Source organism: Trachypithecus francoisi, unplaced genomic scaffold, assembly GCF_009764315.1.
Source record: "Trachypithecus francoisi isolate TF-2019V2 unplaced genomic scaffold, Tfra_2.0 Lachesis_group0, whole genome shotgun sequence".
Taxonomy (NCBI): Eukaryota; Metazoa; Chordata; class Mammalia; order Primates; family Cercopithecidae; genus Trachypithecus; species Trachypithecus francoisi.
This window is the reverse complement of record NW_022681453.1, coordinates 178,566,263-178,583,621: the sequence shown is the minus strand read 5'-3', so window position 1 is coordinate 178,583,621 and position 17,359 is coordinate 178,566,263. Positions and strand designations below refer to the sequence as shown.

At 35.9% G+C, this 17,359-nt stretch overlaps 1 protein-coding gene across 6 annotated transcripts in view; it reads right to left on the bottom strand.

Moving 5' to 3' along the window:
* The window catches only part of RBMS3 (RNA binding motif single stranded interacting protein 3), a 771,622-nt gene that overhangs the window by 113,697 nt on the left and 640,566 nt on the right, over positions 1 to 17,359 (bottom strand). For 3 of the 6 annotated variants that reach the window (XM_033212876.1, XM_033212874.1, XM_033212875.1), the window contains exons 9-10: positions 7,059 to 7,155; positions 4,754 to 4,804 (exon numbers count right to left, since the gene is read on the bottom strand). In XM_033212876.1, coding sequence (XP_033068767.1) covers positions 4,754 to 4,804; positions 7,059 to 7,155 — 148 coding nt within the window. The remainder of the gene's footprint in view (positions 1 to 4,753; positions 4,805 to 7,058; positions 7,156 to 17,359) is intronic. The other 3 variants (XM_033212877.1, XM_033212879.1, XM_033212878.1) reach the window with 1 other exon arrangement.

The window sequence follows — 17,359 nt, the reverse complement described above, 5'->3', positions numbered from 1 at the left end:
ATAATGGAGCTATTATCAAAATTGATATATATCTATATGAGACTCACATTTATTGACATCCAGATCATTTTATTATTGAGGAAAAATAAAGCAAATTGTAATACAATATTTGTAGAATAATATTGTTTCTATATTAAAAATACACATTTATACACATGCAAATATATACTTTCGTATGCATATAAAATTGACTGGATAGAAATAGCTGATTTTGTTGACAAGGTTTATTACTGGAGAATAGAAATCATGAATGGAGGGATCATCCATTTCCTAGGAGGAAAATCTTTTATACTCTATACACTTCTTTTGAATTATAAGCTTTGCATTTCATTGTTTAAAGTTATTTTACTAAAGTCGCCTGAGATTATATTTAAAAAATTACTGTAAAATTTTGAAGTTATATTTAACAATAGCAAGGCCAGGAGTATTTTCTACAGTAATTAGGGCAAATTTGGTGATAATGCCTTCTCAAAACACACACCTACAAATTTGAAGGACAAAACTCTAAAACTAGCCCTTAGGTCTTACATGTTTAAGGGCAAAGAATGACTAAATTAAGTATTCTGGGGTTTCTTAAACAGTCTGGTTGTAGAGAAGCAGTTTACATTTGCTCTTTAGCTGAAAAATCAGGGTTTATTAATCATAACAATTACAATTTTTTATTTGCTTGCAACTTTTTCTGCCATTTGTTGCCATGGCAACAAATCATGTATTGATTCAATAAGGGCATCCTGCATTTCTTAGAATACTGTAATTAGATAACCAATTTGTAATTAAGTCAAAATGAAAACTGACCTTTCTCCTTCAGATGATATAACACTAACCATATCAAGAACAGAAGATTTATGCTTCAAATGAACTTAAATAAAGTTTAAGAAAGTGGAACATTGCTTCCTCTTGAAAACTATCATCTTTTCTCCTTGTCAGTAATACAGACGTAACAAAATATCCAAGGTATTGGAACACAGGAATTTCAATTGTGCATTCATATGACATTCCAATGTAACATACTGCTCTGTAGAGTAGATATTTGGTGCAATCCATCAACTATTAAAATTCTGTCAGTGCAGTGGTGAGATTTCAGCATGCAGTCTGTGCTGAGAAGCAGAAACAAATAACCAACTACACTGACAAAGTCAGCATTTTTACTTCTCAGCAAAAAGGGAATTCCTAATGTAGTCTAACAGTGCTGTTTTCTCAGAGTCTGTTCAGGTGAACAACAAAAGGCAAACAGAAATGCTCTTGCTTCCCTACATGGGGTGTGAAAACTTTCCAGGAGATCCAATAAGTTCTCAGGGTCCAAAAAAGAAATTTCTTTTCTTTCCAAAACACCAGAATTATAATCCATGCAAGGAGATGTCTATCCTTTCTTCCCAGCGTATTTGTTTCTAAATCTATAAGCACATTACTTAGAAAATTAAATGTCCAAAGAAACAAACTTAAATGGTAAACTGTAGAAATGATATGCTTATGTTTTCTGTTCTTCTTTCATGCCTCTACTGTTCCCTTTCGTTCTCTGTGCCATTTCATTTCTCTCTTACCAATTGTTACCCCTCCAGTTTACGCATTCATCCTCCCTAGCAAAGAGATCAAGTACATTGTGCTGTATTTTAGAACTTTAAGGAAGCATTGTTTTCAAATACAAACCAGATTGAGAAATTAGAGCCCTTCAAGTCAAGCCTGAGAGAGAACCCAAAGGGCTTCTAACCTAGGCAATACATCTTCAACTCAGGAGTCAGTATATGTGCTTGGTGATAGGGGAGGTATATTCCCGTACAATGAAACCTCATGCATGAAATTATCATAAAGTGAGGAAAGAGAAAATGTGATAGAGAAGAAAACTTGCAAGCAAATTGGAATTATGGGCACTATATTTGAGACATAGATTTTGACACCTTGAATTTATTTGTAAAGTAGTCTCCAGTTACTGAAAAAATGAGATTCTCAATGGGCATTTTTTTTTTAAGTTTTAGGTGTTGAATCTTTAGAAAGTAAGTGAAATAAGTACGAATGTAAGCAATTTTCTTGTTTATAGCCACAGAGTCTCTCTCCACCAAACTCATTAGCAAAGTAAGGTAATTAGCACTATGAATGTGGTAGAAGTAGATGATTCTCAACAAAATTGCTTATTTTCAACTTTCTGCTTATAACAGCACTCATTTGATAAAATTGGGATAATTTAAAGCATAACGAGAAGTTTACTAACATAATTAGATAATAATTTATTGAGTGTTTGCTCTTTATCAGAAATTATTTTAAGAGCTTTAATGCCTTATTTCATTTAATGAACAAAACATAATTATTTATGTATTATTATGTTCATGTTACACACGAGAAAACTGTCTCAGAAAGTTTATGTAAATAACTCAGTACCCCCTTGCTAAGAAGGGTTTCCTATCCTAATGAGCTCAAACAAGAATCCATGCTCTTAATCGTCAAGTTCCTCATTAATTCTTCTCAGATTCAGGTTTTTTGATTTGTAGTCTAAGATGGCTTAAATATTTTTATATTTTAGTATCATAGGGTGATTTACCCTCACTTTGATGATAAAATTAAAGCCAGTTGGGTAAAGTTACTTATGTAATATGGACAGCCAACAAGATTATTAAAGGGCAATGATTGATGGTACAAACTCTGTGTTTCCATGACACTGTTTAGCCCTTTTCTCCATGTAAAAGATAGCAAAGTGGTGGGTGGCCCAGTCACTTCTATTTTTCCAGGAATCCACCCCAGCCATAAACATTACATTTAAACCTAGTGGCCTAAGCTCAAGCATGATGCATAATCTAGTCATGGGAAGAGATATGATATCAGCTCTGAGTAGTAGCCACAGCAAGGAAAATCTAAAGGGACAAATTAAAGTACACACACATGCACACACACACTAATAATACACGCACAGAAATAATACATGCAAACACGAGGCTGAAGCTGTACTGGGTTGCAAAAGGAGGTGTTTGAAAAACTTTGTAAAAGTCCTGAGTGACAGCTGAAATAAAGTCCCATACAACCATCTTCCCTGCCCCTAATAAATCTAGAAGTACTGAAGAATCTCACATAGTATGAATCTGGTAAAATACTCAGATTTTGCCAGATGTGCACTCATTTTGGCCACAAAGAGATGATGTTAAAACTCAATAAGAGGGCTAAGTTAGCATTAGTGCTTTATGGATGAACACATTTTTTAGAAGGTGGTTGTTTCCTTCCAGAAAGTCTCCTCTTGAGAACTTGGCAGCACTTCTTTCCTTCTCCTCTGTTGGCTTAGTCTTTGCTATCCTATGTATTGCTTTGGCAGCACATACTGAATTTTACCTTATGACTTGGACAGAAAAGTGTAGCCTGGATTTGTTGCATATTGGTATAATTTATAGAACATAGACTAGATGAACTCAGAAAGCCCTCAAGGTGTATAAATAACGGTAAATAAAGGGCTTAGCAAAATATGGTACAAAGTTCTGCTGTGGTAAACTACATATATTTTATTCTTTAAATAAAAATCTATCAATATGTTTGGAGCAACATGAAAAGTTCCTTATTTAAAAAAAATAAAATGGACACAGCTCAAATATGAAAGCCAGATTTTCTAATTTTTTGAGTCCAGGAAATGAATGCCTGTGTGTTTAGCTCCCTGGTCTTTACTATATACTAACTTATTTACATTTATCTTCTAAAGGGGTTAAAATTTAGCACTGCTTCTTCCTTGTATAATGAACATGTGAAATAATAATGAGGATAATGATAATAATACTGCACAACATGTATACTTTTTTACATTGTCTTTACATATGATCTCTCATTTATCCTCACAAAAGCACTATAAGGTACATAGTGTCAGAAAAGGAAACAAATGCACAGAGAGCATACCCAGAAGATTTACCAGAGACCTTGTCACACAACTTCCAGTCTAGGGCTCTTTCTCCTGTCTCACACTCTCATGAGTGTGTTGCTTTTGAAATCTCTATCTCACACTTCTATAGAGCTAAAAAACCTGGAAGACCTAGGCAAAGATAAATGCAATCATTAGCCTTCAGTCTAGATTCTAATGTACTACGTCATGCTTTTCACTTGGAATTGATGTAATATTGTGCCATAAAATGGGAAATCTAGCGAGTAGAAAATAGAGTTTGAATATTTTGCAGAGAGAAAATTTCCACTAAAGAAAAAGAGAACTGCTATAGTTAATTAACATGAAAATATTTACATACCTTGCCATCTATCTATATAACTTCATCTATTAGCAGACAACTACCTTCATATGTGAAATATATTACTTCAAGCCAAAATTTGTCTATGATACTCCAAATTGTCTCTAAAGCATATCAGACTGTGGCCAAAGAGAGAAAAGCATATCAGAAAGAGAAGGGAAACAAAGAGTTTCCTTGTAGAATAAATTTAATTGTCCAGAGTTCTGAGTTCCTACATAAAGCAGAAATTCCTCATGCATAAGAAATGGTAGACTCAGCTTGAATGGTTGATTGCTATTTCCTCTAATAAAGTTTCCACGCACTCTCTCTCTCTCACTCTCTTGCTTTTCTACCCTCTCTCTTTATCTAATTCTATGTCTATGTCGATCTCTAGCTATCTATCGTACATGCTTTTGTAGAATTTCAGGAACAGCTTTTTATCTGGAGAATATGGCTGCCTGAAAGAGTTACATAATATAACAAAAGCTTTACCCCAAAGCTTCTATGCATTCCAAAAGCTTGTACTTGGATAATAGAAATATTAGCCTCAGGTGACTGAGAACACTTACTGTTGGTTGCATAACGTATGGCGGATGAGGCATCCATGAAGTACTCTGGACCTATGCATCAAACAGCATTTATTAGCACAAAGCAATCATAGAGAGAACTTGGTTCTTGTGTTCAGTGGAGTCACACTAGGTCATAAGAAAGTGGAGTCCACCTGACTTTACAGTTAATTCGTGCTCAAAACCAAGGGTAAAAAGGTAATTCTTGGACTTGATTAAATTGGTCACTGAAACAAGGTAAAAGGTAAAGCAACTCCCTATATCAATGAAGCTGACTTCAGTGCCCACATGGCCCAGGTTGGGTCTTGGAGCATATTTTGAGGTTGATGTTGAAGGCTAAAGTTTTAGGAGGCCTCAGAGACCATTTGAAGATCAGCTCTCAGGGACGTCATGGCAAGTAATGAAGGAAGCAAGAGTTGACTGCTAAGACTTTCTCTTTTTCTGTCATCTGTTGTAACTTCAAATGCTCAAGTGATCCCATTTTAGAAATATGTCCAAGTGGTAAAAGTTGTGGTAAGAGCTAAAGAGATAAACCAAAAATTTGGGGCAATTATTTTAGTTTAACCCAAGTTAAACACGTTTGTAGTTATTTTCTCTCCTGGCAATTGGTATAACAAATAAAAATGAGTATGTCAGCCAGCCAACTATTTTTAAATGTACCATGTGTCAGCCAAATGAAAAAGTCAGCCCATATAAGCTGAATGTCACATGGATAACTCAGCAGATTTTTTTTTTTTTTTTTTGTATACTCACACACACAGAATTGCCAAAACACTTTGGACTGAAAAAACCTGGTGAAAGGTGAGAATCAACAACATAGATCATTGCTGTAATCTCTTCTTTTGAGAAAAGGGAGCTAAAGTTAAATTCCACTTATGAGCCCTCCCAAGTAAAATCACTCTTCAGTGAATATTTTATTCATGTCACAAAGTGCTCTACACTGTGGCTTAATGGGTGGTCTTGGCTGGAACAGAGGCCACGATCAGAAAAAAAAAAAAAAAAGGAAACACACACACACACGCACACACACACACACACACACGCACATTACAACCAGGCAGGCCTGCAGGAGGAACAAAAACTGAACAGCACCTGCACATAGCCTCATGGGTCCCAAGGAAAGGCAATTAAGAAATCAGCCATTCAGAGACCCTCTAATGTAATTCAAATGAAAAACCTATTCCATTTGCCCACGGATATGTTTCAAGAATCTGAGTTCAGAAAAAGAAAGAAAATGATCTGCTTCAGGGGAAATCAGTTAAGGAAAAGTGCACATAGTCTTAAGTTTGATTCTATGACAGCTGGGATGTCCTGAAATGAAGTATATAGTGACTGAACAAGGCAAAACTTCACTGAATTAGTAGCAGTCAGCAGCATTACAGTTTTACCCATTATATAACATCCACCCCCACCAGCTGCAAAATTCAAGAATCACATGCATACACATGCTTGCATTCTCTCTTTCTCCCTCCAAACTTTTAAGAAATGACACTAGACACTTTCTACATGCAGCATATATATATAGGCGTTTTCTAATTAGAATTGGAAGAACTGTTTGAAGAACAATATTAGGTAGAGAGGAGATTAATATCACATATGTAATAACTCAGAGGAATAAAATAAGGAGTATTGTTTGAGGGAGAAATGTGACTATTTTAATCCACCTATGTACTTGGAATTAACTGGCTATAATATCTAGTTGATGACACACATTGAGTCTCAGAGTTTCCAGCATTTCAACATGCAGAACCCCTGAGGTCTCTTTTGGTCTCTCTGGAACTGAGAATGAAATAACAGCAGGGAATAGGAACAACTTTTTACCACTTTGATAATTTCTTCTGTTTCTTGGGAAGTAGAATTTAACATCTATCTATGTAGCTTTACCAGGACAACCATGACAAAATGAGATGACAGTGACAAAATATCCTGGAGTGAGTGAAGGAATTGCTAGAAATGTGCTTTTAGAAAAGACACAATAGGGAACATGAACAACCAAAATAACAGACAACAAACAAAATAATTTCCCAGTGGTGAGAGAGCTGTATTAAGGTTGGTTGGAAAGTAGCATAATCATGAAAACTCAGCAGGAAGAATGAAAAGCATAGTGGATTTTATTATCCAGTGACTTGATGCAAACAGGCTCTTGAAAGTATAGACTAACTCATAACTTGAGTATTATTATTACATTAAGATGTGATTAAAGTGTATGAGAAATGTTTTCTTTTCATTCTACTGTGTCCTTTTTGCCTCTAAATAGTGTATTACTGCAAGAAAGATATCTCCTAAGGTGCAGGTAAACCGGACATACCTGGTATGTGGAGACAGGGGAAGCAGCAATGAATGGCGTGATAGATGTCTGTGGAATCATGCGGTTGGTTGCAATACTGTACGGTGAAGAATAAAATCTGCAAACAGAAAACAAAAAAAAAAGAAGATTCACGAAGTTGCTACATGCCTGGCCTCTAATCAAATGCTCTCAAGTACCTATGGGAAAGACATATTTCCACCCGCATGTTTTTCCACCAACCATTAACAGGAATGTCCAGATTTACATTATTTGAATCCACTAAGAGAAATAAGTAGCTCTGAATGAAATGACTTGGAGTCATCTTATGAAATTAGCTGCACAAAATCTTCCTTATGCCAGGTAAGTTGAATACTGTCTCTAACCAGCAGGAGGAGAAAAGCTGAGTGTTGTTTAAAAGGCTTTGAAAGAAAGTCAAAATGAAAGCACCAAGCTTTACAAAAGTGACTGATGTTACAAATACAGGAACTGCATCTGTGTCTTCAGTCAGGAAATAAAGACTAGTTCCTAGAAAGTTATGGGTATTTTGTGTTAGGCATAGGTCCATGCCCTCATGCAGAAAATACTTTCTCCATGAAAAGAGAAGCAACAGGACAATTTGAACTGAGGTTGGAATAGGAATGCTTTCTGGATTACGTCAAGGCACTGGCAGAGACACTGAAGACTATATGATACGCTCCTATAGACTCTGTAAAAACACTGAATGTTCTAGTACTCCAGAGCCCTTCACTGAACAATTGTAGAATGCTACAAGATCAGGAATTCACAAATCAGAGGAGGGATGATTCTTCTGGAGATCCATTAAAGGGTAGTTTTTGGATATAAAAATCAGCGAAATGTCCATTTCTGCCACACTATACTGTCAAGTCCATGAGTTATCGAATGCTCAAATCCTTCAGCAGAATTTTAAATTGTGTTTCCCCCGTGTCTTACTGGTAAGTGAAAGGCTAGAGTGACCAGCCACAGAACAGACAAAACCAGGTTGCCTGAGATGGAGTATGTCAGCAATTTGAGGATAGGTTGGAAAAACGCATGTGAGAAATAACGGTATAATTCTTTCACTTTATTGTACTTTCAGCAAAACTCAATTAGTATGGTTTATTTTTTTTAATAGTATGACTGAGCTTGGAATTTGTGAGACAAAGATTTCATCCAACCTCAGGGGTCACTGAGATTTTAAATAGAGATTTTCATGAGTTGCCTTTCTAAGAAAGCATCCCGCGAGACTTCCATGACATATGGGAGGACTCGAATTCAAGGTTGTCAGGATTCAAGGAATAAATTCTGTAAGCTTATTTTGTATAAAAGTCTTCAAGCAAAGATATAGTCTTAAATGTACTTAAATTATAGTCTTAAATGTACTTTAACCTTAACAATGATTTGATAAGATCATACTCTTTTGGGTAAAAAAAAATAGTGTAGATGAAAAAATTATCCCATCATACATTACATTCTTACTATCCATACTCACCAGACCCATAAATTTATAGTTGTGATGTTTAAAAGAAGCCACTGACTATACACCTGATAGAATGACAAAAAGAGATAATGCAAAGTTTTTTTGTTTTTAAAGACAATACTAACAGCTGACAAGGATGCAGAGAAAGTGGAATTCTCATTCAATGTTACTGGGAAAGCAAAACATTACACCCATTTTGGAAAACAGCTTTGCAGTTTCTTTTAAAGCTAAACATACACATTCCCTATGGCCCAGTAGTTCCATTTCTCTATACTAACCAAAATTAAATAAAAATTTTGTTTATGGAAAAACTTTAATCCAAATGTTTATAGAGACTATTCATGCTTGCCCCAAACTGGAAACAAATGTCCTTCCTCTGAATTAATAATCAAATTGTGGCACATCCATACAATGGAACACAACTTAGCAATAAAAGGAAAATAACTACTGAAACATTCACCATGAGGAATCTCAAGTAAATTTTGCTAAATGAAAGAAGTCAGACTCAAAGGGGTATATACTATGTCATTTCATTTATATCACACTAGAGAAAAGGCAAAACTATAGAGGGGTGGAGGAAGGGGTTGATTCCAAATGAGCACGAGGGATTTTGAGGAGGGGAGATAACTGTTCTACATCTTGATTGTGGTGGTGGTTACATGATTGTATGTATTTGTCAGAATCATAGAACTGTACACTAAAGAGAGTGAATATACTGTATGTAAATTATATCTAATAAACCTGATTTTTTAAAAAAGATAATTACTATGTAAGAAAACATTCATCTTTTCATTTTAAAAAATTAGTCAACATTTACTATATCTAACAAAGACGGGTAAGACTGTAAAATATCCCTTTGAGTTTCTTTATTTAGTCACTTAAATTGTACCATATTTAGGTATTAATCAGCCTAAAGCTCTCCATAGACTTTCCATTGCCATGAAAACAAATGTTCACTTCTTGCACTGGCTAGCACAATCAAGCTATTGCCTACTTCTCTGATATTGTTTTCTTAACCTTTTCTCCATAGCCGACTAGGATTCAACCAGACTGCTTTCTGTCCTGTAATCTCATCATTCTCACTGTCGTCTCTACACTGAACTTGCAGTTCTTTCTACCTAAAATGCTCGCTTCTTCAAAGTTTTATAAGGCTGCCTCTTTTTCATTTCTGGTCTCATTCCACTGTCCCTTTTTCAGAGAGGATTATAGCTAAATTAGCAACTGCCATGTCTACCCCAATTGTTTTCTATCCCTTTCTCCTGATTTATTTGTATAGTTCTCTTATCACTATCTGAAGTGGTAATTTAAAAAATTCTTTTTATATATTATGGACTGAATGTTTGTGATCCCCTAAATTTACATACTGAAGCTCTAACTCCTTCTGTGGCTGTATTTGAAGATGGGGTGTCTAAGGAAGTAATTGGGGTTAAATGAGAAGATAAGGGTGGGGCCTTAGTGAAATAGGATTAGTGTTCTTTTAAGAAGATATATCAGACAGCTCACTCAGGCTCTCTCACACGCACACATTGAGGAAAGGCCATGTAAGGACATAACAAGCCCCAGGAATTTGAGACCAGTCTGAGCAACATGGTGAGACCCCATCTCTACAAAAATACAAAAATTAGCTGGGCATGGTGGTACATGTCTGTATTCCCTTCTACTTGGGAGGTGAAGTGGGAAGATAATTTAAGTTCAGAAGATCGAAGCTGCAGTGAGCCGTGATTGTGCTATCGCACTCCAGCCTGGACAAGAGTGAGACCTTTTCTCAAAAAACAAACAAACAAATAAACAAAAAAGATGGCAGCCATCTACAATCCAGAAGAAGAGAGCCCTTGCCAGAATCAGGTACATTGATCTTGAATTTCTACCATTCAGAACTGAGGAAAGATAAATTTTTGTTGTTTAAGCCACCAAATCAATCAAGCCACTTTGTTATGGCAGCCTGAACTGACAAATACAATGTATTGACTATTTCTCATTCTAGAATGTCAGGTCCAAGGAGGCTGAGTGTATATCAGTATTGTTGCCTAGAACAGAGCCTGGGAGATAGCAGATACTTGATAACTGTTCGTTCAATGAATGAATAAATGCAGAGCAGCTTGTGGAATTCAGCAGTGATTACCATACAGGAAGGGCAATGCCATGGTGGTGGGACCATAGGATAAGGGACCCTGAAAGAGATAGGAAGCTGAGGAATGACAGCCCGGAGAAGATGGTCCAACATCACATATTAAATGCTAAGAGGAAGCTTAAATAATGTACCTACTTTCTAAGCATGCAGGGGCATTAGAAACTAGAAAACACAAAACAAAACAGTCCTTTTCTATGAAAATCATGGTTTGCATTTGAAAATTCTTCTAGGTCTTCTCTTTGATGATCTTATTTGTGAGGCACTGAACAGTATTTGAGGCTCATAAGGACACGTGAGGCATCCAAGGCCACTCAAACAGCCCTCCTCATACGCCGTGCAGTGGTTTAACTTCTGGTAGAAATCCAGGTTCAGCCTCTTCTACAGACAAAGCAAACCACACATTACATTTTAGCGTGGCTGGTCTATTTTGTAAAATGCGCCAATTGGAGTATTAAAAATGAAAGCAATAAAGATTGGATTGACAGGCAAAGTTTACAGGAAATTCTATGGGGAAAACAGAGAACAGAAACATAAAGAAAGCAGACAAGTAAACTGATACTAGCAAAAGGAACCCTTGGGGGAAAATTTAATGCATTTTTGTTCTATCTGCTCTAATCCTATCCATCAAACAAGAATTACATTTCATACTTCCCAGCAAATTCCAATACTGCCACTCAACTCAGAGAGTCATTTAGAACTGAAAATGTTCCGGGAAGAATGGACTCGGCATATCTTCTTGATCTCCTAATTCTAATATTCTGAAATAAGCTCTTCTCAAGTCCAAATATACACCCTGTTTAAACCATGACAGGAGAGGCTACTATTGCATCTGAGGCTTAGAGGTACCATATCTAAAGAAAATACACAAGGCCAGACTCCAAGGAGGGAACTACAGAATGTGTTTCCAAATCTCTCAGCTTTTTCTCAGTCCCTGCCATGGTCAGGGTTTGAAAACATTTTCACACAGGCATCACATTAAAAAAAAATAAAAATAAATAAATACTTCAAGCAGAGACGTCATGCTATTTGGGAACTTTCTAGGCAGAATAACAAAATGAGGTAATTCAAAACATGTGAATTAATGTTTTTGTATTTGGTAATCTATGCATTATTCATTATGCCTTGCAAATGTTACAGAAAATGGGAATGAGTTGTTTAACAAGTTATTTTCCTGGTAAAAGTTTACTTCTTCACGAAGATTCACATGGCATTATGTATATATCAAGTGCCTCTTTTACACTTAACCCACTGGTTCTAAGCTACAGGTGATTTTGCTCTCCAGCAGACATTTGGCAATGTATGGAGACATTTTTTGTTGTCACAACTGGAGCAGAGTGGGGAGCTACTGGCATCTAGTGGGTAAAGGCCTGGGATGCTGCTAAACATGCTACATTGCATAGAACAGCTCCTATGGCAAACATTTTCTAGTCTTGAATGGCAGTAACATCAAGATTGCGATACCCTGCTTAAGCACATGAGCTAGTTACTTCTGAGAAGGTTTCTTTTACATGAGCAAAATATTAAATACCAAAGTGGATAAGAGACATAAACTAAGTATGATCCATGGAAGTCTAAGCTAGCCTTTGAAAAACTTAATATTTTCAAGGAATGCAAAGAATTACTTGGTTCTTTGGCATTAAAGAAAGTGTCCTCCAGAAATCCAGAAAATGCAAATCTAGGTCACTAATAGGACATTATTTTGCCTGCGGAAAAGTCATCTTCAGGGGATTTGCAGTCAGTAACAACATGGTAAAATCTTACTTCACTGACAATAAAAATAACATGAATATATCAATTACCCCAGGGTAGAATTTTTTTTTTCACTGTACAAAAAACAAATCCTATTTATGCATTGAAATAAACAGCACTGGCTTGTGTTTCATGTCCACAGGCAATACTGTTAGGGCTGGAACCATGAATACTATCCTCAGGGTAACACAATAGTACAAGATGAATAAGTTATTGGTCATTTTTATTCTCATACCAACGTATCCTTCACATTAGATTCCTTTCCTAGTGTGATAACATAAGGTTTCCATATTGCTTAATATCAAATGCCCATATAAAGCAGCCAGCAAACCAATGCTATAGAAAACATTCTTTTTCACATCTCCCCCAAGAATATATTTTATTCAAATAAAACAATCCAAGAGGCTTTTACACAGCAGCTCTCAATGAAAAGGGCACAGGAAAGATGAGATTTTGAATATGGGAGGGAAAATCTCCCACCTCCCCTGTTCATCTTGGAAAGGATGGAATTTCATATTGGATTGCTAAAAGAGCAATAGGGCAATAGTAAAAACAAATTACAGAGTTTTACCAGATAGCTCTAAGAGAATGGACAATTTTATTCTTGTAAGTTAGCCTATAGTAAAAATTGCTAAGATTTTTACTTTTCTGTTGTAACTCAGACACTTCTTCACTCTACCCTTCAGAGTCCTAGATAAAAGTGATATTGATCTAATTTTTTAAGTGATAACTTGGATAGATTCAGGCAGATGACAGAACTGACATCTTCTACTGCCTAAAATGCAAACAGCACAGATTCACCATGGTGTAGTTATGAAATGTTTGTTCTTCCTTAGCTAACAATCAAGCTAACTTCGGGAGTCTTTATTTCAGTTTCATGTTTCTGTATTAATGTGAAGGTTATGAGATTCAGGCCATGTAATTATTTACACAATTTAACCTACTAGCTACAACTCAGACACATACTGGCTTAAGATACTCAAAAATCCCTATGGCTTAGTTTACAGCTACAGGATTCCATAGGATCACAAAATATGTCGGTCAGCTAGGATGTGGCACCTCTCCAAGAGGAAAAGCTCATGTCAGTGCACTATCAAGAAGCCTTCCCAATTCCTCTTCAGAATGCACTTGCCTTTCCTGCCCAGTCCTATGGAAATAATTTGCTTTTTCTTTTTGAAAAAATATAAAAAGGCAAACAGTAAAAGACAAGTTTCCCTCTCACCCTATTTCCCACCACTCTGTTGGCCCTTCCCAGATAATCACCATCATGCTTTCTTGCGTACTCCTTCAGAAACATTTTATACATACAAAAGTTAATATAGACATATATCTTATAGTACTTTGTGGTTTAATCATAATAGTTTTGCATTCTATCTGATAGTAGACTTGTATATATGTCCATTGTTCCTAATATGATGTGAACATTTTCTTTTTTCTAATTTTAAACTATACTGTAGATAGAAAGTTGAAAAAAAATTATTAAGCTTATTGAACTCAAGTGAATCAGCATTAAGCAATGTTGAACAATATTAACTGTATTGGAGTAAGTTTCAACTACATCTTTGGATACCCTGTGTTCTATGTAAAATGGGACCAGGGTCTTCTCTACCGTAATATTTACCTTTCTGTTAAGTTACTTATCTTTAAGTTAGATTTGCTGCCTAATTGAATACAGCAATGAGAATGAGGAATAATATGCTTTATTATGGACACTTATGTTAGGCTCCTTGGTATGCTAAGTAAGTTGTTTAAATCAGCTTCCACATCTCTCTAAGAGGCATGTTCCAATGTTAACTCAAGAAATAGTATGTTGAGAAAATATTTGGGTGACATCTCACATGCATAGAAATGGTTGTTCTACTGGTGTCCTACCATTGGGAATGTTACCATATAAAGGTAATGAAACCAAAGACGAGCAAAACACTTTAAAAATAATTTCTATAAGGAAGTATCAAATAAATAAGATTAATTAGCTACAATTCTCCTATTCCTTTAATTTCTGAATTAAACTTTCTATCTTCTTATTGCCAACAACACAATGGATAGTCCAAGGCTTCCAAAATTCTATTCTTCACTCAAGACAGAGAAACTCATGGGCAGTTTGGCTGCTTTGGGTGAAACTAGAGGTAATATTTTAGGAGAATTAGGTTAATATGTTACATAGGGACAGACTGACTTGATGGCTGGGGAGGAGGATGGTTTCCCTGAGGTCAACTTGTTGGAGCCAAGCAGATGTCTTCTGTCACATTTCCTAGTCCTGATTTAGCATTCACAATACTGAGTTAAACAGTCTATGAAAATGAATAAGATATGGTGCTTATCTTCATTGAGTTATATTCTAGCAGGGAACTATTATAGATATGGGTATCAAGAACTACATAATAAAAAAGACTAATTGTCAAACCTATCATGGTAATGCCAAACATAGGGCAACAATAATGTCAACATTTACACTGATCATTATCTGGTACCACACCGGGTTCCTTTGATCTTTACAAAGCTTTATGAAAAGGTGCTGATATTATTATCTTTATTTCACAGAGGAAGAAACTAAAGTATGGACAATGGGTCCATAATCACACATCTGGTAAATGACAGAGTTTGGATGCATCCCTGGGCAGGATGATTCTGAAGTTTCCACTCTTAACCATTGCTTAAACTGTTTTCCTTATGACGAATAGCATAACTAGTTCTGCCTGGTATGATTTAATGATGTTCTTGAAATGAAAACAGTACTTTAAAAAAGTGTATTATGCTTTTTTTAAAAAGCATATTATGATGTAGTTACTAATACTCATATCTATATGGTGTGTGTAAATGTGTATGTGTGTGGTGGTGGGGTCATGGGGAGTGAGTTTTACCATACAGGAACTCAGGCAGAGAGAATTCCACGTTCAACAAGACACAGAGGTACAAAGCAGCATGGGATGTTCCAAGAATCACAGACAGTCCAGTTCAGTGGCAGTAACCAAATTATGAAGTTCTGTTTGTACTATCTAGGGGAGTTTGAGTGTTGTTCTGTAGTTAGTAAAGGCCACGTAATACTTTAAGCCAAGTAGGCAGGTGATTTCTGTAGTTACGTTTGCTTAAAAATTATTCAAAAATAAATGTGAAAGTTGTTTGTGGGGGGAGGTATGTTAAAGGGAGTAAGAAACTTAGTGTGGTAGGAAATGGTAATTGAAGAAATTCAACCAGTGGCAGGGAGGAAGGGCTGGGTTGAAGATATACATCAGATATAGATTGCATAAATCTTAATGACTAGTTTTTTTTTGAAGAATATAGGATAAGAAAGAGCCCGGAGGAGTGGAGATCATAACCTAATGGCTTTACAGAGAATTTAAAACAAAGGAAAACAAAATTTGATATGTGTGTTTTGTTTGAATTTGTGTAGTTTGTATTACAATATATTGATTAGGATAATGACCTCAGTTTGGGACAAAGACATAGTAGCAATACCTAGTAAGCTAAAACCACAGGTCATTGATCTCTGAAGCTAGTTACATACTTGAAGTATAGACTAGGGAGTCTTACTTTCCTGAAAGCAAGAGAGGTAGACGAGAGCAATTATAAGAAAGAAGGTGAGAAAAGACCAGACTCTGAGTAAGATTAGTAAAAGTGGGTAGGAATATTTGGTGCACCTTAAGTACTGAAGAGAGGGACTGGTGCTATCATTAGCAGCAAGACAAGAAAATAAAGTGAGGAAAGATAATATGCCTACTTTCAATGGACTAAAATTATTTATTATAAAATATTAGCGATATGGGATTAGATAATATAATATGAGATAATATAATAGTATATAAAATCTCTTGATTTGGATATCTTCAGCATCTTAACTAAAGTTTGTTTCTTGAGGAAAATAATATTCATTTTTGTAAATATCTAAGTGGGTAATGGCAGAGGGTGAACCATTTTTGCAACTCTTCAAATAGTTTAAAGGATACAATATTATAGTGTTAATGTAAGGTATAGAGACATTTCATATTTCAGGTGATTTAAGGTTGACAGATGTACCTGCAGCAACCCCAATAGGATCCAGGGGTGGTAACCTGAAATGTCAGGTGGAAACTTTGAGGAAAAAAGAGAAATGTTCCCTGTGTTCTAGGCTGTCCTCGCTGCCTTGAACATTGCACTGCCCAAAGTTCACCTTGGATTTCTCAGATTAGGAGTTGAAACCTCGATTTATTTTCTATTGTTGATTTGTAATAATTAAAAGTTTTTGGGAAATTATGTCTTTGGAGAATTTTAAACTGTTCATTAGAGAATGACTGATTAAAGTCATGCATAAGAAATTATCATTTCCTAACTTCAGTTCTACATTTACCACTGACTCTTGATCTTTTTTTGTCTTAATGAATCTTAGTTTGTCTTAGTGAGACTTAGTGAGTCTTAGTGAGACATTAATCAGGCATGTTTGAAATTGAGCATATCATCTACGTTAGTCCATTTTCATACCACTATAAAGAATTGCCTGAGACTGGGTAATTTATAATGGAAAGAGGTTTAATCGACTCACAGTTCAGCACAGCTGGAGAGGCCTCAGGAAATGTGCAATCATGGCAGAAGGTGAAGGGGAAGCAAGACAACTTATCCACAAAGCAGCAGGAAGGGATGAGTGCCAAGCAAAGGGGGATGAGCCTCTTATAAAACCATCAGATCTTGTGAGAACTCACTATCATGAGAACAGCATGGGGGAAACCACCCTCATGATTCAATTACCTCCACCTGGTTTCTCTCTTGACACATGGGGATTATGTGGATGACAATTCAATGTGAGATTTGGGTGGGGACACAAAGCCTAACCATAACATCATCTTTCTTCACTTTATTTCCTTGTCTTTCTGCTGATAGTACAGGTTCACTTTCGTTTCTCTCTTTTGCCATCAAATATAACATCCAGTTATAGTTGGTCATTACATGTTGTCAGAGCTCAGCTCAAGGCATCACTTGTTTAGAGAAGTTTTA